The sequence below is a fragment of the Odocoileus virginianus genome, chromosome 2 (genome assembly GCF_023699985.2).
Source record: "Odocoileus virginianus isolate 20LAN1187 ecotype Illinois chromosome 2, Ovbor_1.2, whole genome shotgun sequence".
NCBI lineage: Eukaryota > Metazoa > Chordata > Mammalia > Artiodactyla > Cervidae > Odocoileus > Odocoileus virginianus.
In genome coordinates, this window is record NC_069675.1 from 2,371,883 (window position 1) to 2,395,683 (window position 23,801).

Consider the following 23,801-nt stretch of genomic DNA (forward strand, 5'->3'; position numbering starts at 1 on the left):
TTCCCATCATCCCGTCACACTCACTGGCAAAGCGCAGGGGCTGCCAGCTGTTCTTCCCAATTCCAACTCGCTTTTCAAGGCGCATCCGGAATCACTTTTTAATATGATTTCACTTTTGGCTGCCGAGTCTCTGCTGTGCTCGGGCTTCTCACTGCAGTGGCTTCTCTTTTGCAGAGCACGGGCTCAATTCTTGCGGCGCACACGCTTAGTTGCTCCACAGCTAGTGGGATCTTCCCAGACCAGGGATCGAACCTGTCTCTCCTGTGTTGGCAGGTGGATTCTTTACCACCGAGACACCAGAGAAGCCCCTGAATGAGTTAAAAATTTAGGTCGGATCTTGTCACCTCTCTCCTTAGAAACTTCCAGCAGGTACCCCCTGCTGCTCTTGGAACAAACCATCCCTCCACAGCTGACCAGGCCCTTGCCTGCCCCCTCCTTACCGCCCACACACACACCTCTCCACACACGCTGGCCTGACACAGCTTGCTCTTTCCTGCCTTGGGGCCTTTGTACTGGCTGTTCTTTTCCCAGATGGCCCTAGGATAGCAGCCTCCTGCCATTCAGGTGAAATGCCATCAACAAACGCTCCCCTCTTCCATCACTTATCAGTCCCAGATGCTGCATTTGCCTGTTTCCTGTCCATTCCTCTCCCCGTGAGCATAGAAAACCTGCCATGTCCCCTATGTTATTCCCAGTGCCTATAACGGAGCCTGCCCGGCCCCCAAATATAACAGATGTGTGTTGCACGAGTTAACAAACTGACGGATGAGCCCACAGAGCCGTGTGGTGGGGGACTGGCAAACAAGTCGCAGGCTGTGAGAGGACGTGGCTAGGCCCCCGGGGCTCTGGTTGACACCCCAGGGTCCCACACATATCACACCCTCCATGCTGGGGCTCCGGGGACCAGACCATGACTGGATCATCAGGACAGTGTGGGGCTCAGGGGACAGGCCTGGGCCCAGAGCTGGCCTGGGGCCTGGACTCTAGTGACAGGCATCTTCTTGGGGGGGACAGGACAAGGACAGCCTTGTCCCTGATCACTGCCAAAAGAGAGTAAGCAGTCTCCCCGTGCAGCGTCAGGATCAACCAGCCCCTCCACCCTGTGCAGAGAACCCAGCATCCAAGATCAAAGGCCACATGTTAACGGAGGCTCAAGACAGCAGCCTCTGCGAGCTGGGCGGGCCTCACATCACCTCCTCTGACCCAGAGTGGCCATCACCCCAGCCTGGTGTCAGCAGCCTGGCTCGGCACTCAGAGACCCACAGGTCGTGAGGCAGCCATGCTGATGAACAGGCACACATACCATCTCTAGCATAGGGTTGGCCCAAAGTCTTTTCTTGGGAACCTTCCAGGGGAGCTGTCACCCTGCTAGGAGCAGGGCCAGATCCTACTTCTCTACTGTAAACTGTGGCACCCCACCTCCCAGGCCTGGGAGCAAGTCAAAGGACGGCATCCCCACACCACAGTCCTTCCCTGACATGCACAGCTGAGCTCAGGCCCTTGCGCAAACTCAGAAAATCCTTGACTCAAGACTGAAAGCCCAGATAGACTGAGGGCAGAGGCCCCAGGCCCCCTGACACAGTGAGGAGGACGGCAGAGGGCGCATCTCAGCCCTGCTGCACAGCCCTGTTCCCTTGGGCACACCAGTTTGCTTCCCCGAGTCTGTTCCTGCCTCTAAATGTGGGTCTCAGTGCCTAGAGGGCCCCTCCCAGAGCAGTCAGGAGAGGTCAAGGCACCCGGGTATGAGGTAGTCAGCACAGCCCAGCACCAGACTCCTGGAGCAAGTTCCCAACTTTATTTCTACTTTTCCCGAGGCATCAGGGGGACCTGGCCCCACTGGGACGGGCAGGGGCTCCTGCTGCCCTCCCACCCAAAGCAGGTCCCAGACTGGCACGGGGTGGGGGTGCGGGGATCCAGCTCGCTCACTGCCGTCCCCAGAGACTTTCTTGACCCTGAACAGCCTTCACCAGCGAGGCCAGGAGCTGAAGGAGAGGAGTGGGGATTGGCTGAAGGAAGACAATCAGGGCGACCCCACAGCCCCTTCCCACCTCCCGGGGCCTCCTCTGGCCACGTCTGGGGAGGGGCGGGGTCTTGGTAGAGGCAAAGTTCCTGGAAAGAGCTATGTGGGTGACAGCAGCTTTGAGTCCTGACTCCAGGGTCCTCCTGTTCTTGCTGAGTTTCCCGCAGCAAATTTCCCTGCACTTAGGGCCCCCACCTCTTCATCTCCCCAGGAGGCAAGGGAGGAAGTGGGGCTCTGGAAGCCTCCTGGAGCGCAGGGCCACATTCCCAGGTTCCCAGCACTCAGACAACCAGGAGAGGGGCTGCTCCCAGGGTCCTGAGCCCAGGGCAGCCTGAGGGAGCGGTGAAGGTACTGTTAGTCCCTGCAGGGGGCTGCACCTCAACCCCAGGGGGCTCCCGGGGCCCTCAGGGAGGCCCATCCCTCCAAGTCCCTGTCCTTGGAGCCTCTGAGAAGTCACCTCCCATCCCAGATTCCCCGGGGCTGAGGCAGGAGATGAGAACCGGCAGAGTCAGGCACCTGCCCCACAGGCCTGCCTCCCCCTGACTGACCTAGAGGGTCTCTCTGTCCTAGGAGCCCCTGGAGAAACATGACCGGGAAGGAAGGAGCAGAGAGGGGCCCAAGCCGCAGACAGGGGAGCCAGAGAAGCTGGAAGGCAGGGGTGCAGTGCAGAGGGGCCACGGGGATGGAAGCCACAGGCTTGACCTCTGGGTGTCCTCATAAAGTGATTTCTGGGTGCACGGGCCCCTGGCAGAGCAGGATTCCCCAGAAGAGCCTAGATGGACGCGGATCGGTCTTCTAGAGAAGGGGCACTTGGTGCTGCCGGCTTGGTGCCAGGGAAATGTCAGAAAAGACCACCCCAGGCTTTGGCCTCAGGGAGGAAGCCGGGGGCTGACGGGGCGGGGTCGGCAGAGGCCTTCACATCAGAATTCCTCATGGCGGGGGGCTTCTGTGCACGAAGGCTCTCTTCAGACCCGGCGGCAGCAGCGCCATGCTGGTCTTCCGCCCCGAAGCCTCTGGGGTCAGATCTCCTGGATTCCTCCAACAATGCCTGCAGAAGCTGCTGCAGCTGTGACCTAGAGCCAGGAGTGGGGCTCCTACCACTCCCAGGGGTCTGGAGCCCTAGAGCAGGAAAGACGGGTTATGTCCGAGAGTCACAGAGGGCCGTGTGAGAGCCAGAGCGCCCTTCAGCCTTGTTCAGAGACCTCGAACCCACCATGTTCCTGCCATGCCACTGCCCAACACCTTTGAAACCCTGATTCCCAGCTCCCCAGAGACAAGAAGCTCGGAGCCATGCCGCTCCCTCCGCACTTGGCCCCAGAGGTCACTGTCAGAAGCCCAGGCCGCTGGGACCTTCAGTGACCTCCCACCACACCCTGGCTTTGCTGATGGCCAACCCCCTGACCGAGCACTGCAGCCTTCAGCACAAAGCCCCCGGGGCCTACACAGCAACACCTCATCCCTTACCTGTATCCGAAGCCTTTTCCAGAACTTTCCTTACACTTGCAGCTACGCCCAAACCCAGGGAGTCAGCAGGACACGTGTGACTGTCAGGCCCACGAGCTCAGTGGGGTGGGTCCTGTTGGCCCTTCACCGCCACTCCCAGACCACAGCTGGCAGCCACTGGCTACTTCATACGCTCTTCATTTTGGGCCCACGTTATCTGGCTGGCCAGCCACACCGGCTAAGCACCACCTGCATCCTTGCCCGCCCTCCAGCTGCTTCCTGATGAGGCCTTCCATCCGTGAACACCGGCCCGTGTGAGCTGACACGCTTCAACTAGTGACTTCGCAGGCCGCTCCTGCCGGACCTGCGGGAAGCACGCCCCCTGCAGTCCGGGCCCGGCAGCGCACCCGCTGACCTCTGCCTCGTCTGCTTACAGCCCGCGTGCCCCAGTACCATGACCCTCCAGCCCCGCTGAGCCCCCAGACCCCGTCTTCTTGCTCCATCGCCTCCTCACTTCCCGAACACCCTCCACATCTGGCATGGGTCCCATAAACCTTGCTGCAGTCACCCCCGAGACATCCTCTGGACCCCACTCTGGCAGAACTGCCCACAGCACCCCAGTTCTAGAGGAGGAGGTGACTACCCGAGGCCACCTCCGTCAGCTGCCCAGCAGCCCAGCACACCGCGACCCCACCAGCGTCTCTCAGAGGTTTCCTCTCCTGGGCCCCAGTCAGCCACTCCACACCTTTCCCTCCCCACACATCCTCCTCTCCCCAGCCTCTCACCTCACTCTTCTGCCATCAAAGCCTGGGACTGGAGCCCCTCATAGCGCATCAAGACCACACACCAACTGGAACCTGCTCGCATCTTCCTCCTTGCCACTAGGTCCAAGAAAGGGCCTCAGCTCCCAAGGAGAGCAGCTCCTTCTTGAATATTCTAGATATTCTTCTGCCCCAGGAATCTATTCCCCCTTATCCACGGGGTCATTATTTCCATACCCAAACTTGCTTGTATACCCACTATCTTGATGCACTTTCCGTTGACTCATGACCACTTCTAGCCACCTCTCAATTCTGTTCTTAAAGCGAGTCAAACCTCTCAAATAGTTACCCACAACACTCTTGCCATTGTCTCCTATTGTTTAATTTTTTTAATCTTTCTAATATTTGATATCATAGGAAATAAATCTGCAAAATGGTACTGGAGCTGCATAATCACATGCAAAATGACTGAACTATTAAGCACAGCACGTGTCCAACTCTTTGAGACCCCATGGACTGTAGCCCACCAGGCTCATCTGTTCATGGAATTTTCCAGCAAGAGTACTGGAGTGGGTTGCCGTGCCCTTCTCCAGGAGATCTTTCCAAACCAGGGGTTGAACCCAGGTCTCCCACATCACAGGCAGATTCTTTACCATCTGAGTCACCACGGAAGCCCTGGCATACATGCAAAATACATTGGAATAAATCTACATGACCTTGAGTTAGGCAAATCATTCTTAGCTATGACACCAAAAGCACAGTGATAAAGAAAATATAAGTTGGACTTTGCATCAAAATTTTAAATGTTTATAATCAAAGAACACCATCTAGAAAGTTAAACAACCCATAAAATCTGAGAAAATATTTCCAAATGATATATCCTATAAGGGACACGTATTCAGAATATATAAAGAACTCCCACATTTACCAGTAAAAGACAACCCAACCAAAAAACAGGCAAAAGATTTGAACATTTTTCCAAACATATACAAAACACCTATAAGCACATAAAGAGGTATTCACAGCCATTCAGGAAATGCAAATCAAAGCTACAACAAAATACCACTTCACACCCACTTGGGCATGGTTATAACCAGAAGTGGTAACAGGGGCTTCTACCAGCATGCTGGTAGAAATGAAAAATAGTGCAGCCCATTTGGAAAACAATTTAGCAGTGAAGTATGGAGTTACCAAAGAATCTAGAAATTTCACTCCTAAGTATATATCCAAAAGAAAAGAAAATATATGTCCACATAAAATCTTGTACACGAATGTTTATTGTCCCACTAGAACTAGAAATGGCCCAAAAATCCTTTGATAAATGGATAAACAAAATGTGGCATATCACTCAATAAAAATGAAGTATAGTTGACCCTTGAACCACACAGGTTTGAACTGCATGAGTGCACTTATACGTGGTTTTTCTCAGCAAACGTTCTACAGTACCACACAGTCAGTTGAATCCTTGGATGTGGAGGACTGACTGTGAAGCTGTAGGCAGTCAGAGGGTCTATTGCACAGGGGGTCAGCGCCACTAACCCTCAGACTGTTCAAGGGTCAGCTGTACTGATATGCTATACCATGGATGAACCTTGAAAACATAATACTATGTGAAAGAAGCCAATCACAAAAGATCATCTTGTATGATTCTGTTTATATGATGTGCCCGGAGTAGGCAAACCTATAGAGACAGAATGTAGAGTGGAGATTGCCTACAACTGGAGTTGGGAGTACACATGTGCAAAAACACTAAGGAGTAGATTCTGAGTCACGGGGTATACACACTTCAGCTTTACAAGCTGTCAAATTGTTTTCCAAAACGCTGCAGCAGTTTATACTCCTATCAGCAGAGTATGAGTGTCATCATTGCTTCATCATCTTATTTGTATTTGGCAGTATCTGACTCCTAAATTTCTGCCAATTTAAGGGATAAAAAAGGGTACTGTGGTCTTTATTTGCATTTCCCCAATTACTAATGAGGTATTGGTGATGAGGAAAGGTCACCAAGGCAACCAACTTCAGAAAACTGGTTCCTCACAAGACAAAATAACGGTTGCCAGCTGATGGCTATCTCAGAAGCTAGGAGGCAGTCTCCTGGTCATGCCTGAATGAAAGGGAAACTGACAAATGTAGGCTTTATCCCAGCCAGCCGTGTGCTCAGCTAAAAATCAGAGGGCCTGGTCTATAGCAGAGGGAGCTATAGTCAACTTGTTACAATAACCTGTAAAGGAAAAGAATACTCGAAGCCATCTAGGTTCTCTTTCCCGATCCTCATCACGCCTCCTGCTTCTCCCTTCCACAGCCACTGCCTGATTCTGCACTCTCATCCCTGCCTGGACCAGCTGCATCTTTTTAAAGGCTTAAAATGTATCTTAATAAACTGATACTGCATTACAATACAACTGACTTTTGTATATTGATTATATTCACCTTTGAAAATTCTTATTAGTTCTAGTAACTTTTTTGTAGATTCCTTTCAATGCAGATTGTCGTCTATGAATAGTGATATTTTTTCTTCCTTCCCAAACCTCAAGACTTCCTTTTTTGTTGTACCACAAGGGCTAAGACTTACTACACTGCTGAATAGATGAGAGAAGAGTGGAAAAACTTGTCTTAATGTTTTGACATTTAAAATGATTTTTGGTCTGGTTTTTCTGTAGGTATGTTAAGGTTAGGAAAGTGACCTCTATTCCTATTTAGTAACAGTTTTTAATCATAGCTGAGTGTTAATTTTTTTCAAGTGCTTTTTCTGCATCTGAATGGTGAGCCCCTGGTCTGCCCCTGCTCACTTCTACAGACTCACCTCCTAGCACTTGACCCTCACTAATGCCACCTCAACATAGGAGCCTTCTTCCAGCTCCTCAGATCGCTCTGCTCCCTGTCACTCACCTTTCCCACTTCCCACTTGGGCTGCAGTCATAAAACCTGAGGACCCGTGCGATGTCCGAGTTGCTGAGGTTCCAGCGCTGGCCAATGTGGACACTGGGGGCCCAGAGCGGGGTGATGGTGGGCAGCCCACGCCGGCTGAAGGCAAGCCTGAAACCCGGAGGAGGGCCTGAGTCCAGACGGCTGGGCTGGCAGGACCGCGCAGAGGGGAGGAAGCCAGAAGGGGTCCTCACCTCCCATAGTGCATCACTGAAGAGTAATCATAGGGCACCAGCATGTTGCTGCTCCGAGATTTGATGAAGTTCATTTCAAAACCTGAAAACATACTTGGCGATGGGGAAGAGGGCCAGGGGAGGAAGGGAAGGTGGTAGGGGGTTCCTGGAAGTGTCTAGACTACCTGTGGGGGTCCAAAACGACACCCAGAGTGCATCTCCTCACCCCACCCCCATTTCTGATCTCCGTCTCCTTGGTGCCCTGGGAGGGTTCCAGACCTGCGCCAGCTGATGGATTAGTACAGGCACAGGGACTGGTGGCTGGCCCGCCGTCACCTCCTAAGACTTCTCTCCCCCATCTTTCCTCCTCTCAGGCTCACCCTGTGTGAAATATCTTTATACTAATACAGTCTACAGCTTTCAAGAAGTCCCACACTGCTCAGAGCCTGGATGCCCACTACAGTGAGATCAAGCACCTACTCCTCACCCCGCTCCTACCCGCCGCCCCAGGCTTGGAGGCCTGTGAGTCCCCCATCTCCCATGGGCACACCCCCCCCAGCAGCAAAGCCTCCTGCCCTCCCTGCCTCCCCATCTCCCATAGGCACCCCCCCCCCCAGCAGCAAAGCCTCCTGCCCTCCCTGCCTCCCGCCAACAGCACCTGCCCCACCCCCAACCCCAGGTGTGAGTTCAGCCTTTTCCCATTGACCAGAGCACTTGCTTCTTCCTGTCCCTTGGCCCCTCCAGGCCTGGGAGCAACAAGCTTCCCTCCCTCAGCTCCTCTCCTGCGCTTCAGTGAGCCTCTGAAAGAACGGCTGGACCCCCCACCTTTGCTCCCCCAAAGACCCCGGGCCCAGCCAGCTGCCTTCACATTCACCCATGGTCACCAGCAGCCTCCCTACCACTAAAATGATAATCTAACACCCTTTTATATCCCATCCCTGCCTGGAAATATCTACCCAGTAGAGTACTTACTTTTTCCTTTGAAAAGCCTTTAAGTTATTAAACATAATTTTGATTAGGCAATATATTCATCTGAGTCAAAAATCAGAAAATATGAAGATACATAATGCTTCCCATTCCATCCCCCTCTGAGTTCCCATCTCCACAGTTAATTGATGTTACTAGTTTGTATATTTTAGCAGTTTGTTCTGTACATATTAACTAAGTACAAACATTCTCATTTTTCTTCATTCTTAAGCAATTTTTTCCATTAGGGTAGCTGATGTTTAATTTTATTGTTAAAAGAAAAAAACAGCTTTTTCATTTATTGGTGCTGTTTTGTTTTCTAACTCATTAATTTCTGCTTTTTCCTTCAATAATTCCCTCTTGCTTTTTTTTTTTTCCTTAACTTGAATTGAAATGCAGAATTTGTCCTCTGTTTTTCTTGATCTAAGTATTTCAGTCCACATATTTTCCCTGTGCGTTGCTTTAGTTATGAACCCTTGGTTCTAATTTTCATGCTCTAAGAATTCCCACAATTTCTTTAACTCCATAGCTTAAAAAAAGGTTTGTTGTTGTCTAAATTTTAATTTTCAACTGGATAACATTTTTCACTTTGATTTGTTACTAGCTTCTACTTTTTACATCATGATCAAAATGTTTGTATTAACTCTACTTTTTCAAATTTTAAGGCTTTGTGGCTCTCATAAGCCTTTACAAGGATTCCATGGGCACTTGAGCTTTTTTTTTGTTTTCATTGTGCAACGACATGCTCCCTAGAATGGAAGCATGAAATCCTAACCACTGGACCTCCTGGGAAGTCCCTCCATAAGCACTGAAAGGATTGTAGTCTATTTTTATAGCATGATGTCACTATGGCCTCCCCACTTCTAGACTAATCTCTGATCTCAATCTCTATCCCCCATCCCACTAAGAGGTGCTGCCCATTTTATCATCCCACTCTTGGCATGGGGAGCATCCATGTATGATGGCTGCTGTCTTGGGCCTCCTCCTCTAACTATAAAAACCCACAGCGGCAGCAAAGGCACTCATACCAGAAGCCCTCCTCTTACAGGAAGCCTTTCAAGCTTTCATTTGCTTCCATACCCCCAAACCCAAATCACTCACCTCCTCTGCTCTCCTCCCTCATGAATCAATTGTCATGACTCCTCTCACCTCCTGTATCAGGCTATCCCCCTCTGCCGAAGGACAGGGCCTCACCGTTGCTGGAGTCAGATCCTTGGCACCATGCCCAGCACACAGCTGCAGCTCCCTGGCATCCAGTGCAGTGACCCACTCCCCAGACCAGCCTCAGCTTTCCCACTGCCACTTTTCAGGACCTGGGCTCCCTATGCTTTATCCCAGAGGCCCATCAGCATCCATCTCACAGCCTATGCAGGGTTGACCTCTACCTCCTGCATTGGGCACTTGGCACACACACGCAGCCCACTACCTCTAAGATATGTCTTGGCTCAGCTCTTCAACCTGGACCACAGCCCCTGCCCTGAGCCTCAGAAGCACTGTCTAAGGCATGCAGGGCTGCTGGTTGAGTATAAGTGAGCAAGAGTCACAAGACCATCAACTCCATCCTTAGGTAACCGCCAGTGTCAGTGAAGAGAGACGAGAGAGGGGAAATTGATGCCCTAGTTCCGGGTAACTGTGGGTGGCACTGAAGCCTTGGGGCCCAGAGCAGCAGCATCTGGGTTATTCTCCATGTCTTGGAGGAAAGCAGGAATCCCACCTTCCCCATGGGAGACAGGCAGGTAGTGGGGAAGATGGACAATCTTTCCCAAATGGCCAGGCAAATTCCTTGGGCACAGGCCATGCCTGCCACCTTCCTCTGGCAGGACCACCTCTCCTCCACCTCCCCCACCATGCATGACCTGGCTTACCTGGGAGGATCTCATTCCAGTTCACACGGATGTAGCGGTCCCGGTCGGCCCGCGAGTGCTCATGCCAGAAGCCCAGCACGTGCATGAGTTCGTGCAGGATGATGCCCGGGCCCCTCTGGAGACAGCTGGGTCCTAGAGACACCACCTGCATCCCTCCACTGCGGCCAATGCTCGAGAAGCACCTGCATGGCCACGAAAGTGCTGGGTGGGCACCGGCCAGGAGAATCAGCAAACCCAGGCCCCTCGCCCCTCCTCCCACGACCTGGAATAAGGGAGCATCCAGAGCGAGTCCTGGTCCCGGGCTGTAGTCCCGAGCTTGCTGTTCCCAAGGGCCCCAACTGCCTGGCCCTCTGTGAACGGGGTGTGCTGGAGCCCTGTTTCCAGACTGCACTGTAAGGCGTTGGTGAGGACTGATGTTAACATGGATGATGGAAGCAGCTGATTATGTGACTGTCTCCACACGGGGAGCCCCGAGTCAAAGCTCTCATGCACATTCTCTTGGGGCCCTAGCAAGCTAGGAAAGCAGTATTACCATCACCGGCATTTCAGAGAGAAGACAGAAGGGGCTCGGAAGTTAAGGGACTTGCCAGCATCACCTGGCTCCTGCACCATGGAACCTGAGCCCAAGGCCAGGTCTGCCCCATGACACCTGCACTCACTCCCCAGGTCACGTAGTCTCTTGGGATATGCAGTGGAAGGCTCTTTAAAGGAGGACTGTGCACCTCCTTGCCCACCTCTCCTGAGTATTTGCTCTGAGTATTTGTAGGTCTAGCTCATGCTGAGCAGACCACTGAGATGGGCAGGGGGACTCTAGACCCGGGAGGACAGGCCCAGACACAGGTTTCAGACAACAGTTTTGTTCATTTCAGGCTGAACTCAAGACAGCTGAGGCTCTCACCTTGCACACACACCAAGAAGCACTTACCCAGACATGGGAATGATGGAAATGAAGTCCCTCTGGCCATTGTAGGCAACAAATCTGATGCATGTGGAGCGCTCAAACTCAGCGAATGCCTCCAGGATGACTTGGCGGCTAGGCTTATCTGGGGAGGAGACATGCAGGCTAAAGCCCCAGCCAGGCTCCCTCCACTGCTCTCCCCAGACGTCTGCACTCGGGGAAGGGACTGAACTTTAGATCATTCTCCAATGTGGAATGTCAAGAAATATCAGCGTGGGGCTTCCCTGGTGGCCCAGTGGAAAAGAATCCGCCTGCTAATGCAGGAGACGTGGTTCGATCCCTGTTCTGGAGAGATCCCACATGCCGCAGAGCAACAAAGCCCATGAGCCACAGCTACTGAGCCTGGGGTCTAGAGCCCGCAAGCTGCAGCTGCTGGAGCCGGCCCGCCCTAGAGCCCGAGCTCTGCAACGGGAGAAGGCCCCGCAATGAGAAGCCTGCGCACCCAGCTGAAGAGGAGCCCCTGCTCACTGCCGTCAGAAGAAAGCCCATGCGGCAGTGAAGACCCAGCAAATAAAAATGAAAAACAAAGTCTGCTGTGTGTCATTAAAAAAAAAAAAACAGAGTGAAGAGGAGCCGGGCTGCATAGGGAGGAGGGCCTGCGGCTGGGCCTGGGCCGACTCACCGTACTTGCCCGAGAGCAGGAAGGGGACCTCCACGACTCCGCCATTCTTGGGCCACTTGCTGCTGGCCGCCGAGAACAGCCGGAAGGGACTCTGAGGAGAGAGGGCAGCTCAGGGAGCGCCGGCCAAGCTTCCCGCCCCGGGGCTGCCACCGCTCAGACCCCAGGAGCCCTCAAGATGTGCGCAGTGAGGGTGGTGATCATCAGAGAGTGGACAGAAATGGAGGGGGGGGTGGCCAGTGGCCAGCTGTGCAATGCACAGCACAACCCTCTGTTCTAGAGAAAGAAGTTGCCACTTACCCTATCAGGGAGAGAAACCCATGAAATTCAGTCATGTTTATCTTTTTGCCAGTTTTTCTAGATGTCCTGTGGACATCTAACAACAACATATGAGATACGAAGTTTTAAATAACTTGTGTAGGATATGATTAATGAAATTGAATATAAATGTATTGTATTTAAATTATTAATGATATCATTCAAGATCCTAATTTTTTCTACACTTGATAAAATACTCTCAGAAATGTTAATATGTCTCACTATGATCATAGATTTTTCCTTTTCCCTCATATTTCTTCTGATTTTTGCTTTATTTATCTTTATTTCTTTGTTTGTTAAGGTATCCAATGGTTTATGAAGTCTATCTTTTTTGTGAATTGTACCTTTTATCATTAAAAATATTCATCTTTGTTTCATTTAAAAGTAAATTAATTTTTTTAAAAAAAGAGAAACCCAGACAAAATATTTCCTGCAGAGGCTACCAAAGGTTTCACTGGATCTTGCTTTCACCCTGTGCGTTCACTAGGTAACTGGGAACAGGGGCCCTGCCCCGGCCTGGGCTCTTCCACCGAGCTCAAGCTGAGCCATCAGTGGACAGCCTCGGACCAGCACCATGGTCTTGCTCTCGCCAGGTCACTGTCCTTTTCAAGAGGCTTCTGCCATCCCCAGCCTCCTAGAAGAAGGCCCCGATTCCCATCCAGCCTTCCCCCTTTCTGACCCCGCCCCTCAACCCTAGGCAGGACGGTGTGTGTTATTCCTCATTCTGTCTTCCTCAGACCATCACTGCCGCCCCCGATGTTCACCAGAGACCTCCCCACAACCCCACCAGCCACTCTGCCAACTGTGCTCGTCTCTTCCTTCGTCCCAGCGCTCCATGAGGACCTCCCTGGGGCAGGGTAGAAAGCTGGGGCTTGAAGTTCCAAAACCCCTCCTGCAGGAAGCCCTCCATTCCAGACATCACACCCTCCGCCAGGCTGGCTTATTCCTAACAACATTCACGCTGACTTTGGCAAGAAGAGCTATGAGTAGCAAAGACGGATGGCTCACAAGTCACACCCCCATGACACCTAGGGATGGGCTCACAGGTCTCTGACACTGCCCATGAGGTTATTTTACGTGTGTGTGTGTGTGTGCGCGCGCTCACACTCACCGGCCGGAGGATGTCCCCTTCCAGGAGGAAGCTGCTCTCTGGGGACTCCTCTGGAATCAGCCCTGAGAAGGAAGGGACACATGTGTGTGGGTCCATGCCCCCACCCCCACAACAGACTCTAGGACATGCCCAGCAGAGACCTCCAGCCAAGCAACTCCAGGGTTCACCCTCGCCTGGGCACTGAGTCCCCATCTACAAGCACGTGCAGCACTTCTCAGCCTGATCACACCCTTCCCAGTACGTTCCTCCTGGGACCCACACACGCACAGTATCCAGTCCCAGGGAATTTGGCGGTTTAGTGGTTGGACTCCACACCTCCACATCAGGGGACACAGGTTCAATCCCTGGTTAGGGAACTAAGACTCTGAATGCCATGCAGCACAGCCAAGAGAAAAAAAAACAAAACAAAACCCTGTCCCAGCCCCTGCCTCCTGCATCAGACACCCTTTGCTCCCAGGAAGTTGCCGTTTCTTCCAGCTATCTCCACCCTCCGCTCCAGCCCAAGCCACGCTTCCAGCACACCCTGGCCCTCCTGCTCCACTCAGCCCCGACCCATCCGTGTGGCACTCCGGACCCTCACGGTGGCAAGTCACAGAAACTCCAGCCCCTTGCCATCAGGGGAGGGGGGCTACGGCTGTGCCCTCCCGTCCCACCGCCCCCTCCCCGCACAGGGGGCAGCCCTTCTCCTGCACAGCCTCCCTTCTGGAACACCAGCCCCAACAGGAGTCTTAGAAGAGTGCCTGGTGTCCTAAAGGTTAGGTTGCCTTGGTCACTCAGTCATGTCCGACTGTGCAACCCCACGGACTGCAGCACGCCAGGTTTCCTTGTCCTTCACCGTCTCCCTGGGTTTGCTCACACTCCTGTGCACCCTAGAAGCAGAGCCTGAGCCAGGGAGCCATCTGCAGGTGACTGATAGCTGGAGCACCCCGGGGAAGGACTGAGTTCAGCAGGAGGGCGGCCCCAGGCTGACCTCACAAGAGCTTCGGACCCTAAGACTTATCCCGCCTTGAGGCAGGGGGCCAGACACAGGCCTGTGGGAGGGCCACCCCAGGCAAAGGAGGAAGCACTTTCCCCACCATCCCTGGACGAGGGCAGCAGCAGCATCCCCAGCAGCTGGGGAGGGGGTGTGCCTCCCGGCAAAGGGCCTCCGGACTATCACTAGGCTAGGCTCACACAGAGTCCTCGGGCCACCAGCAGCTGCTGAGAAACAGTGCCAGCGCAGCCTCAGGCTGATCTGGAGTTGGCCAGCTCCAATTAGTGACCCAAAGGCAGTGAGCCACCCTGCTCCAGCTTCTCACAGAGCAGGAGGCAGGCAAGCCACATCCAGCAGGCTCACATCTCCCAGGACAGGTTCTCCCGCCGGCCCCCTCCTGCCATGCTCTGAAATCCCCGTCTTTATTTCTGTGGGCTTTGCCCAGGTTTTCTGTGTTCTCATTCTTCACTGGAAATCCCCAGGCAGGGAGGCCCGAGACTCACTCTTCCTGAGACCCACGGCATCTCCCACCTGCAGGTCACCCCACACCAGGTGGAAGGCACGTTTCCTAACAGCTGTGAGTAATTCCACTCACACCGGTCTTGGCCTGATAAAAGTCAAGAGTGTGTGTAGTCCATTGCTCAGTCACACTCGACTGCAACTCCGTGGACTGCAGCCTGCCAGGCTCTTCTGTATTCAGGCAAGAATACTGGAGTGGGTTGCCCTTCTCCAGGGGATCTTCCTGACCCAGGGATCGAACCAGGGTCTCCTGCACAGCAGGCAGATTCTTTACCATCTGAGCCACCAGGGAAGGGGCTTGTCATATTTTAAAACCTCTACTTTTCCCCCCTTCTCATAAAAGTAACACCCCAGTAGAGAGGACACAGAAAAATAGACTTAAGAAGTTACCCATGAACTACTGCTCACCACGACCCACTTAGCAAGCTGGCACATCTCCTTGCAGCTTTTTCTGCTCGTCTGAGTGTTCAGCATGGTTTTCATAGGCTACATGGACAACTTCATACTCCTCACCCCACGAGAAGACACAGTGTCCTCACCTTGGTTTATTGCAGGGATGTCCTTGTCCCAGGATGTCTGGGTCTCCTCAGGGGTGAGGTCTTCTGAGAATCTGGTCCCACAGGCCCCAGCGCAGTGAGAGGCTGAGGGTGCTCCTAGGATGAAGCCTGGGCCAGACACAGGTACATATGCACAATGGTTACGCAGGATAACAGGACACGGGGTGAGGGGAGCGGGGTGTCAGACCTCAGGACCCAGGCCCTTCATAAAGGCAGGCCTCCAGAGGAGTCCTGGGAGCCCACCTGGCCCTGAGGCCTGGACAACCTTGTGGAAGGAGCTTCCTTAGGGGAACAAGTGTTAAATGCTCAGGTGTGTCCGACTCTTTGTGACCCCATGGACTGTATGTAGCCCACCAGGCTCCTCTGTCCATGGGATTCTCCAGGCAAGAATACTGGAGTGGGTTGCCATTCCCTTCTCCAAAGGATCTTCCTGGCCCAGGGATCAAACCTGGGTCTCCCACATTGTGGGCAGATTCTTTAGTGCCTGAGCCCACTAGAGAAGCCCAGACAGTAAAGAATCGGCCTGCAATGGGGGAGACTTGAGCTCCATCCCTGGGCCAAGAAGATCCCCTGGAGGAGAAAATGGCAACCCAGTAGGAGGACCAAGACTGGGCTTCAAAAGGCAGTCCTGGGCTCCCAGTGTCTGGGCAAGTATGGGCAGGGAAGGGAGGGAACAGGAGGGATGGGGGAGACCTCAGGCTTCAACACTGAGGGCATAGGTTGTGTTAGCTTCAGACCCTGCCCCCGGCCCCCTCCTCAGCCCAGGCCTCTGGAAATGGGCTGGGCAAGCCTGGCACAGAGGGCAGAGCACGAATGCCTGGAGGTGTCACTCCTGCTATCTCCTGCCAGGCAGGCCCTCTGCCCCCCAGCATCCTCGGGAGATCCCCCTGGGTTCCCTGGGAGCTGGCTTCTAGGAGCATCCCCGGAAGCCCATTCTCTGAGCCATGCTGGTCAACTTACATGCCTGAAAGCTGCAACTACGCACTCTGGTCACACAAGCTCCACAGGCTGGAGCCAAAGTGAACGGGGTAGGAGAGTGAGGCAACCCACTTACCAGGCAGACAGACCAGAATCAGGACCCATGGCCAGAGACCTTCCATACTCATGCTGCCTGCAGCAGACCCCCGTGGCCCCTCAGCTAGCAAGGGCACCGGTTCCTGGGAGATGAAGCAGCCTAATCGCAGACTTAGGACCACCGCCTCCCTTAAATAACATCTTCGCCAGCCCCCACCTGCAGGCCCTCCCCAGCCAGTTCCACCTGGAGCCCCGCCCAACAACTCCCAGCTGCGGCCCTGTCCTATCCTACTTGGACTCCCCCTCCCAGGCCAGGCCTGAGCCTTCTGGACCCTGGCCTGGCTACATGGGCTAGCAGGGGTCCCCAGCCTCTGGGCTCTGATGCCTGATGATCTGAGGAGGAGCTGATGGGGTAATAATAGAAATAAAGTGCACAAGAAATATAACGTGTTGAATCATCCCGAAACTGCTCCCCCACCCCCATCCACGGGAAAGTTGTCTTCCACAAAACGGGTCTCTGATGCCAGAAAGGTTGGGGACCACTGGAAGAAGCCGGGCACAGGCACCCTGCCGGTGTCCCACTGGGGGGTGTACCTCCTCTCAGGTCCCCTCCCACCACCAGGGGGCAGAGAAGCATTGCAGAAAGGTGAGAGGCAGCCAGCACAGGGTGGAGCTTCACCCCTTTCCTGCCCCTGCCCTGTGCTCAGATGGCGGGGCACTACCTGAGATCCTGAGGCACCCCCAGTCTGACTGTGGAAGGAGGAAAAATCACAGCATTTTTATAAGCTTTTATTATGGTATATGGGCTTTTCTGGTGACTCAGACTGTAAAGAATCTGCCTGCCAATTCAAGAGACCCAGGTTTGATCCCTGAGTTGGGAAGATCCCCTGCAGAAGGAAACAGCAACCCTCTCCAGTATTCTCACCTGGGAAATCCCATAGACGTGAAGAATGGTAAACAATCACAAAAGCAGGGAGAAATGAAGCTCATAAACTGAACACTGGGGTCAACAGCACCCCAGAATAGCCGAATTTGTGGAAAAGTATAACTTCTGGAAAGCTAGGCCCTCGCAAGGACACTGCCTCTGTCACCCTCACAATAGCCTTGCAAAATCAGCGTTTGTCCCCATTTCAGGGGTTCGAGAACTAAAGCCCCTTCCCCATATTCCCCTCCTCCATACCCCTCCTGGCCTCTCAGAAGGCCCATCCTCAGAGCTTGCTCACCAAGGGAAGACCTGGATTTAAATCCTGGAGGTGAAGGGTTTGGGGACATCATCCCCACCAATGCCCAGTAAACGGAACTGACAGGGCCAAGGTGGCTCGGCATCCTGCCCTGCCTGGAATCCAGTGCTTCTCAAAAGGTGGGAGTCAGAATTACGGGCAGAGGGACTTCTGTGGCAGTCCAGTGGTTAAGACTTCATCTTCCAATGCAGCGGTTATGGGTTCAAGCCCTGGTCAAGGAACTACGATCTCACATGTCCTCCCCCTAGTGTAACAGATGCAGTAAAGGCTTTAAAAATGGTCCACACCAAAAAGCTCTTTAACAAGCAATCATGGGGAGAACATGATGAAGACAGGCGCCCCAACTGCCCAGGCAGGGCGTTCACATTGTGTGTCCATGGTACGTCGCTTCAGTCATGTCTGACTCCGTGCGACCCTGTGGACTGCAGCGCACCAGGCTCCTCTGTCCCTGGTTAACAGTGTAGGGATGGAGCTGACCGCTTCGGATGCGTGCTCGGTAAAATAACCATAACCATAAGAGAAACAGATTCGTAGTTTAAGAAAATACAGCTTGCCTTGAGGGCATTGTGCTAAGTGAAATAAGCCAATCTCAACAGGACAAACGTGTGTGGTCCCACGTATAGGGTATTTCTGGAGGAGTCAGACTCAGAGGCAGATGGTAGGACGGTGGTCGCCAGGAGCTGAAGGAGCAGGGAATGGGGAATCGTTTAATGGGTACAGCGTTTCAGTTTTGCAAGACGAAAAAGTTCTGGAGATCTGTTTCATAATAATGTGAATGAACACTCTTAACACAATTAAAGTGCACACTTAAAAATAGTAAAGATGGTACATTTTGTTGCATATTTTTACCACAATTGAAATTTTTTCACAAATTAAAGGAAGGAAGGAAGGGAGGAAAGAAGGGAGAGGCTTCTCTGATGGCTCAGTGGTAAAGAATCCACCTGCCAATGCAGGAGACACAGGTTCGATCCCTGGTCCGGGAAGATCCCACTTGCTGCTGAGCAACTAAACCTGTGCTCGAGAGCCCCCGGCTCCGCGTGCTGCAGCTCCTGAAGCCGGCTCACCCTGGAGCCTGTGCCCCTCAGCAAGAGAAGCCTGCACACTGCAAGTGGGGAGGAGCCCCCGCTGGCTGCAGCTGAAGAGAAGCCTCACAGTGATGAAGACTTAGTCCCATCAAAAAAAAGAAAAGAAGGGAAAGAAATGTAGTTTGCTTGAAAGGCAGACTTAAGAACAGGGAGGGGAGGGTGGAGGGGGGTGGGATGGAGCTGGGTGATGGCAGGGTAAGCAGGGGCCTCAGCCCTCTGTCCCGCTGTGCGTGGGAAGGCCCAGATGACTCAGGGCCCCAGATGCCCCCCTTTCCACCCCGAGCTGGGTATGCGGGTTATGTAGACAGACCCAAACGACCCACTCGGGGCCTGCAAAATCCCTGAGAACAACCCCTAGCTCTGCTGAGTCCTCACTGGGGAGCACATCCCCCACCCCTAGAGCAGAGGGCACAGTGCGGGGCGCCCCCCACCCCCCGCCCCCGGCTCAGAGCATCAGCACGGGGCCATGTTCCTTCGGTCTGAGCTGAACACCTTCCCTTCTCGGGTCTTCAGAAGCTAACATTTCCTGATCACCTACTGTGTGTGGGTGCTGAGCTAAGCCTTTACTTGAATTGACTCACTAATTCTCAGCGCCACGCTACTCGGTGGGGGCCAATGACAAAACCCCATTTTACAGACTAGGAAACTAAACTACAGAGAGGTAAGCCCAATCGGGCCCCTAACTGTCAGACCACACTGCCCTCCTCAGGTGTATCCTGCCGGACAGTCAGGACGCCCGGAGAAAGACCCAGCGTGCTGCAGAGATGACCCTGTGCTGAGTTGGAAGGACAAAATAGAGCTAGCCAGATGACACTATGAAGCCTAGGAGGATCGGCGTGGAGGCTGACGCAGGACCGCTGCTCACTGCGCTGTCCCCAGGGCCCCAGTACCCCTGCTCTCCGGAAAATCACAGCACCTCCTTTCCAGCACCCGCTGCTGCTGGCTGGGCCCAGGTCTCACGTCTCCCCAGACATGCCGTCCACTCTGGGCACATAACTCATGCTCAGTGAAGACAGGCTAGTTGGCCGGGGTGAAGAGCAGCGAAGCCCACCCCGGGCCACCTGCCCTCCCCCCCAGACATCAGGCCACATGCTTTCCGGGGACAGGAATGAGCCCTGGTCACTACAGGCATCCTGAGGCCGGGGGCCCAGCCCAGGGCTGCAGAACAAGATCTGAGGGACTCCCCTGATGGCCCAGAGCCTAAGACCCCGCGATCCCAGTGCAGGAGGCCCGGGTTCCATCATGCCACAACTGTGAGTTCACATGCTACAACTAAAGATCTCACACGTCACAACCGGGGCTCCCCAGGTGGCACCAGCAGTAAAAGGAGCCACGTCCCAGTGCAGGAGAGGCGAGAGACATGGGTTCCATCCCTGGGTCAGGAAGACCCCCTGGAAGAGGAAACAGCAACCCACGCCAGTGTTCTTGCCTGAAGAATCCCACGGGCAGAGGAGCCTGGTGGGCTACAGTCCATGGGGTCAGACACAACTGAAGTGACTTACCACGCACGCACACACGCATGCCACAACTGGGGATCCCACATACCGCAGTGAGGATCCATGGTCCGAGTGCCACAGCTGGGACCCAGCACAAATAAATTTATAATTTTTGGAAGTATGCAATTTGATGAACTAAAAAAAAGAAAGAGGTGAGGGCAGCATTGCCCCAGTACGGGCACATGTTATACACAGCCCAGGGGAACCCCATGACAGGCACACACAGACACACGCCGGCAGGTGGGCAGGTCACCAACAGACAGCCATGCCCATAGGAAGACACACACATACACACACTTCACAAAGGAAGTGGGGTCTGACTAGGGCAGAGCTGGGTCCAGCTCTCAACAGTACACAGTCTTCTCCCAAGATCAACACTGATAACTGGAATAAGGCTGGAGCCAGCCCCCCAGAAATCCCCGCTTTCGGCTCTGCCTGGAAAAGAGCACCAACAGGGGGAGGACCAGGCTGGGAGGTGAGGTCATCCCTGCACCTTCCTCCTTTCATTTCCCAGACTCAGCCACACAACGGAAGGTGAGGTCTGACTAATAAACAGCTTTGAGCACTTCCCCAGCCGTTGACCTGAGACCAGACACTTGTTTCTTAAACAAAACAATATTTTATTGACACATCCTCAATGTTCCGTATAAATATAAAGTGCTAAGTTTCCAAACCCCCCACCCTCCCTGCTGCCCACAGGGCTGGGAGGAAGTGGAGGAGGGAGTGTTAAATGTCAGTTGAACACAAATAACTTTCCAGCGCCAACACAGGCGTGAAACGCTCCTGCGCACACACGCAAGCAAGAAGTTCAGACCCAGCAACGGCGTCACTTCCCGGAGCCCCGGCACAGGGTTCAGGCTCCAGGCCCCGGGGTGGACCACCCCCTAGAAAGGGGCCCTGGTTGTCACAGCTTGTTCCTCAAAGCCCTCAGGCTGCCAAGAGCTCCAACGGGGTGGTGGGACGAGTGGGAGTCGAGGGTGTAGAGTCCAGTTAGTTTCTGCCAGGGGGCAGGGGAGGAGGGAAGCAGGCACGCCTTCCAACCTCCTTCCGGGATGAGGATGAGGGCTGGCCCTCAACCCCCAGCAGAAGAGCACCAGGTGAGAAAGTCCAGCAGCCCCGCGTTTCCAGTGCCTCCCGGAGGCTTCTCAAACCCCAAAGGGGCCACTGTCCCTGAGGTGGGAGGGGCCGTGGGGACCTGGGGCCCCAGCTGTCCCCAGGAATCAGAGCTTTGTGAGCCCCCACCCTGGTGGGGTCAGCACGGTGGGGCCCAGCCTCAGTGACAGAGCACCTGAGTCTCAAACTGCAGCAGCTGCCCCATGAAACTGAAGTTGGGGGATATGACTCCCCGGCGTTGCTTCACAAAGTCAAAGGCCTCATCCAGCCGCACGCGGCGACTCTGTATCAGGTACGCCAGGCAGATGGTGGCGGAGCGCGAGATGCCCGCCTGGCAGTGCACCAGCACACGGCCCCCACTGTTCTTCACTGAGTCTGCAAGGGCAATGGGGCGGGGGGGAAGCGAGGTCAGACGACGGGAAGGTGGGCAGAGACAAGACAGGTGCCCCGCCTCCTCCCCTGGAATCCCAACAGGCCCCACCCTGTGGCCCACCCCTTACCAATGAAGCCAATGGCCTCCGGGAACCAGGCGCTGATCTCCACCATCTGATTGTCCTCCACAGGGATGCTCTTGTAGCGCAGAAGGCCCTCAAAGTGGTTGGGGCAGCTGGCCGAGACGTTGAGCACGGCGGTGATGCCGCAAGCCCGCAGCCCCTGCAGGTCTGACGAGTGGCTGCAGCTGCCCAGGTAGAGGTAGGGCAAGATCTCCACGGGGCCACCCTGGACAGGAAAGAGGGACGGTGGTGAGGTCTCCACCCTGGCCCACGGGTATTCAAGCCTTCCAGGGGGACAGAGGCAGGGCCAACTGGCCCGGGCCTGAGGAGCTCTTAGCTAGGAGTCGCTGGTCAGGGATCAGACTCAGAACACGGGGGAGGACACACAGAGATACACACCCACAGATACACTCTTTCCCCCCAAACCCCCCTAACTACGCTGCTCAGAGGACATACACAGGCTCACAGTGGCGCACACCAGCAACCCCCGCCCGGGCACACCAAAGGTCAGCACCACTGGAGAGCCGAGACACACACTCTCCCCACGGGGCTGCGGACGCGGGCGTCTGCGGCCAAAGATATACACACACATACATGCACACACACCCCACGGGGCTGCGGACGCGGGCGTCTGCGGCCAAAGACACAGGCAGGCATACATACATACATACACACACACACACCCCTATGGGGCTGTGGACATGGACATCTGTGGCCAAAGACACACACACACACACACACCCCACGGGGCTGCGGACGCGGGCGTCTGCGGCCAAAGACACAGGCAGGCATACACACACACACACACACACACACACACACACACACACACACAGACACACACCCCTATGGGGCTGTGGACATGGACATCTGTGGCCAAAGACACACACACACACACACACCCCACGGGGCTGCGGACGTGGGCATCTGCGGCCAAAGACATACACACAGGTGACTGTGGTCATGGGCACACTCTTGCGCCCACAACTGGCAGGCGGGACACTGGCAAGGAGCCCTTAACTCACCTGGTCATAAGAGGGAGCCCTGGAGTCGGAGCGGTTGATGTCGTTGTTGTCAGGCGTCATCGCGGGGACCGGGGACTCAGAGCACAGATCGGGGCAGCAGGCTTGAAAGCGATCGAAGCCTCCTGCAGAGAGGACCAAGATACGGTTAGCCGGGAAGGCCTGCCTGGGGTCGGACACCGGACGTCCGCGGGCAGGGGACGCGAGCTGGGGACGCGGGCCGGCCGGCCGGCGCTCACCTGACAGGAAGCACACGGCGGCGGGTCCCGCGCGGGTCTCGTGCAGGAGCGCGGCGAGCAGCGCGTGGGCTGGGCCGTCGGGCGGGAGGTCGGCCACCGAGGCGCTGCCCTCGTCCAGCACCACGGCCCGCGCCAGCTCCCCGCGGGCCAGGCGCGCCCGCAGCGCGCGGTCAGGCAGCAGGCAGGCGAGGGCGGCGGCGGGCGGGCCCCGCGCGCGGCGGCGCAGCAGCGCGTTCCAGGGGACAGGGCGCGCGGCGCGCACGTGGCGGCGGCAGAAGGCCAGGAACGGGCGGCAGTCGAGCACCAGCGTGCGCTCAGCCTCCCGAGGCTCCCGCAGCAGCGCGCCCAGCGCCGCGCAGTCCAGCTCTCGCGCCGCCTCCAGCCCCATGTTGGCCCCTGGAAGCCTCCTTCCCCCTCTTCCCGCTCCTCTTCCTCTCCTTCCCCTCTCCCTGCGCGCTCCCCGGGCTCTCGCGGCGGCCGCACTGCCCCAGCCGTCTGATTCTGGCACCCTCTCCAGCGCCCAGGTTTAAGTAGCCGTGGGCCGGCCTCCCGGGTCGCCAAACAAGGGCAAAGCAGGAAGGCGCCGGTGCCGCCCCCGCGGTCTCACGCGGTGCGCAGGCGGGGCGGGCCCGGGACTGGGGCTGGCTCGGGGGAGGGATGCGCTGGTAGAGGAAGCCGGGGATGGCTCTGCAGGGAAGGTGTTTGCCCAAATACCCGCCTCCCACCTTGCCGCCGCAGGGCTTTTTCTGAGCGCTCCCACCCTGGACCTCGGGGCCTTGATGCCCCTTGACTGGCTTCGTCTCCCATTTCCCTGTTCCCTTTCCTTCTCAGAGTCTCCCCACTCTTAGGAATCTGTTACTACAAAAATGACTTCTGTGATGGCTCAGCG

General features: G+C 55.1%; 2 protein-coding genes across 2 annotated transcripts; both read right to left on the reverse strand.

Moving 5' to 3' along the window:
- Window positions 1–1,775: 1,775 nt before the first annotated feature.
- Window positions 1,776–16,308, reverse strand: ASTL (astacin like metalloendopeptidase). The gene is made up of 10 exons (XM_070456927.1): window positions 16,263–16,308; window positions 15,191–15,316; window positions 13,160–13,221; window positions 11,734–11,824; window positions 11,079–11,196; window positions 10,154–10,335; window positions 7,344–7,425; window positions 7,114–7,260; window positions 3,485–3,526; window positions 1,776–3,141 (listed from the first exon to the last, which is right to left on the reverse strand). Exons 1-10 carry the CDS (start codon window positions 16,306–16,308, stop codon window positions 2,862–2,864), a joined length of 1,176 nt encoding a protein of 391 aa, XP_070313028.1. The 3' UTR covers window positions 1,776–2,861.
- A 4,332-nt stretch (window positions 16,309–20,640) lies between these two features.
- DUSP2 (dual specificity phosphatase 2) lies at window positions 20,641–23,411 on the reverse strand. Its single transcript, XM_070474251.1, has 4 exons — window positions 22,913–23,411; window positions 22,677–22,798; window positions 21,658–21,877; window positions 20,641–21,532 (listed from the first exon to the last, which is right to left on the reverse strand). The coding sequence occupies exons 1-4, from the start codon at window positions 23,298–23,300 to the stop codon at window positions 21,318–21,320; spliced, it is 945 nt and encodes a 314-aa protein (XP_070330352.1). The 5' UTR covers window positions 23,301–23,411; the 3' UTR covers window positions 20,641–21,317.
- Between the last annotated feature and the right edge of the window lie 390 nt (window positions 23,412–23,801).

Excerpts from the sequence above, each read along its gene's own strand:
- DUSP2 (XM_070474251.1), bottom strand. The coding sequence starts at position 23,300 with ATGGGGCTGGAGGCGGCGCGAGAGCTGGACTGCGCGGCGCTGGGCGCG. Across the intron at positions 21,878-22,676 it reads GGGCTCCCTCTTATGACCAG|GGTGGCCCCGTGGAGATCTT; the intron begins GTGAGTTAAGGG and ends TTTCCTGTCCAG. Across the intron at positions 21,533-21,657 it reads GGAGGCCATTGGCTTCATTG|ACTCAGTGAAGAACAGTGGG; the intron begins GTAAGGGGTGGG and ends TTGCCCTTGCAG.
- ASTL (XM_070456927.1), bottom strand. The coding sequence starts at position 16,308 with ATGGAAGGTCTCTGGCCATGGGTCCTGATTCTGGTCTGTCTGCCTG. Across the intron at positions 15,317-16,262 it reads GATTCTGGTCTGTCTGCCTG|GCTTCATCCTAGGAGCACCC; the intron begins GTAAGTGGGTTG and ends TGTCTGGCCCAG. Across the intron at positions 13,222-15,190 it reads CATCCCTGCAATAAACCAAG|GGCTGATTCCAGAGGAGTCC; the intron begins GTGAGGACACTG and ends CTTCCTTCTCAG.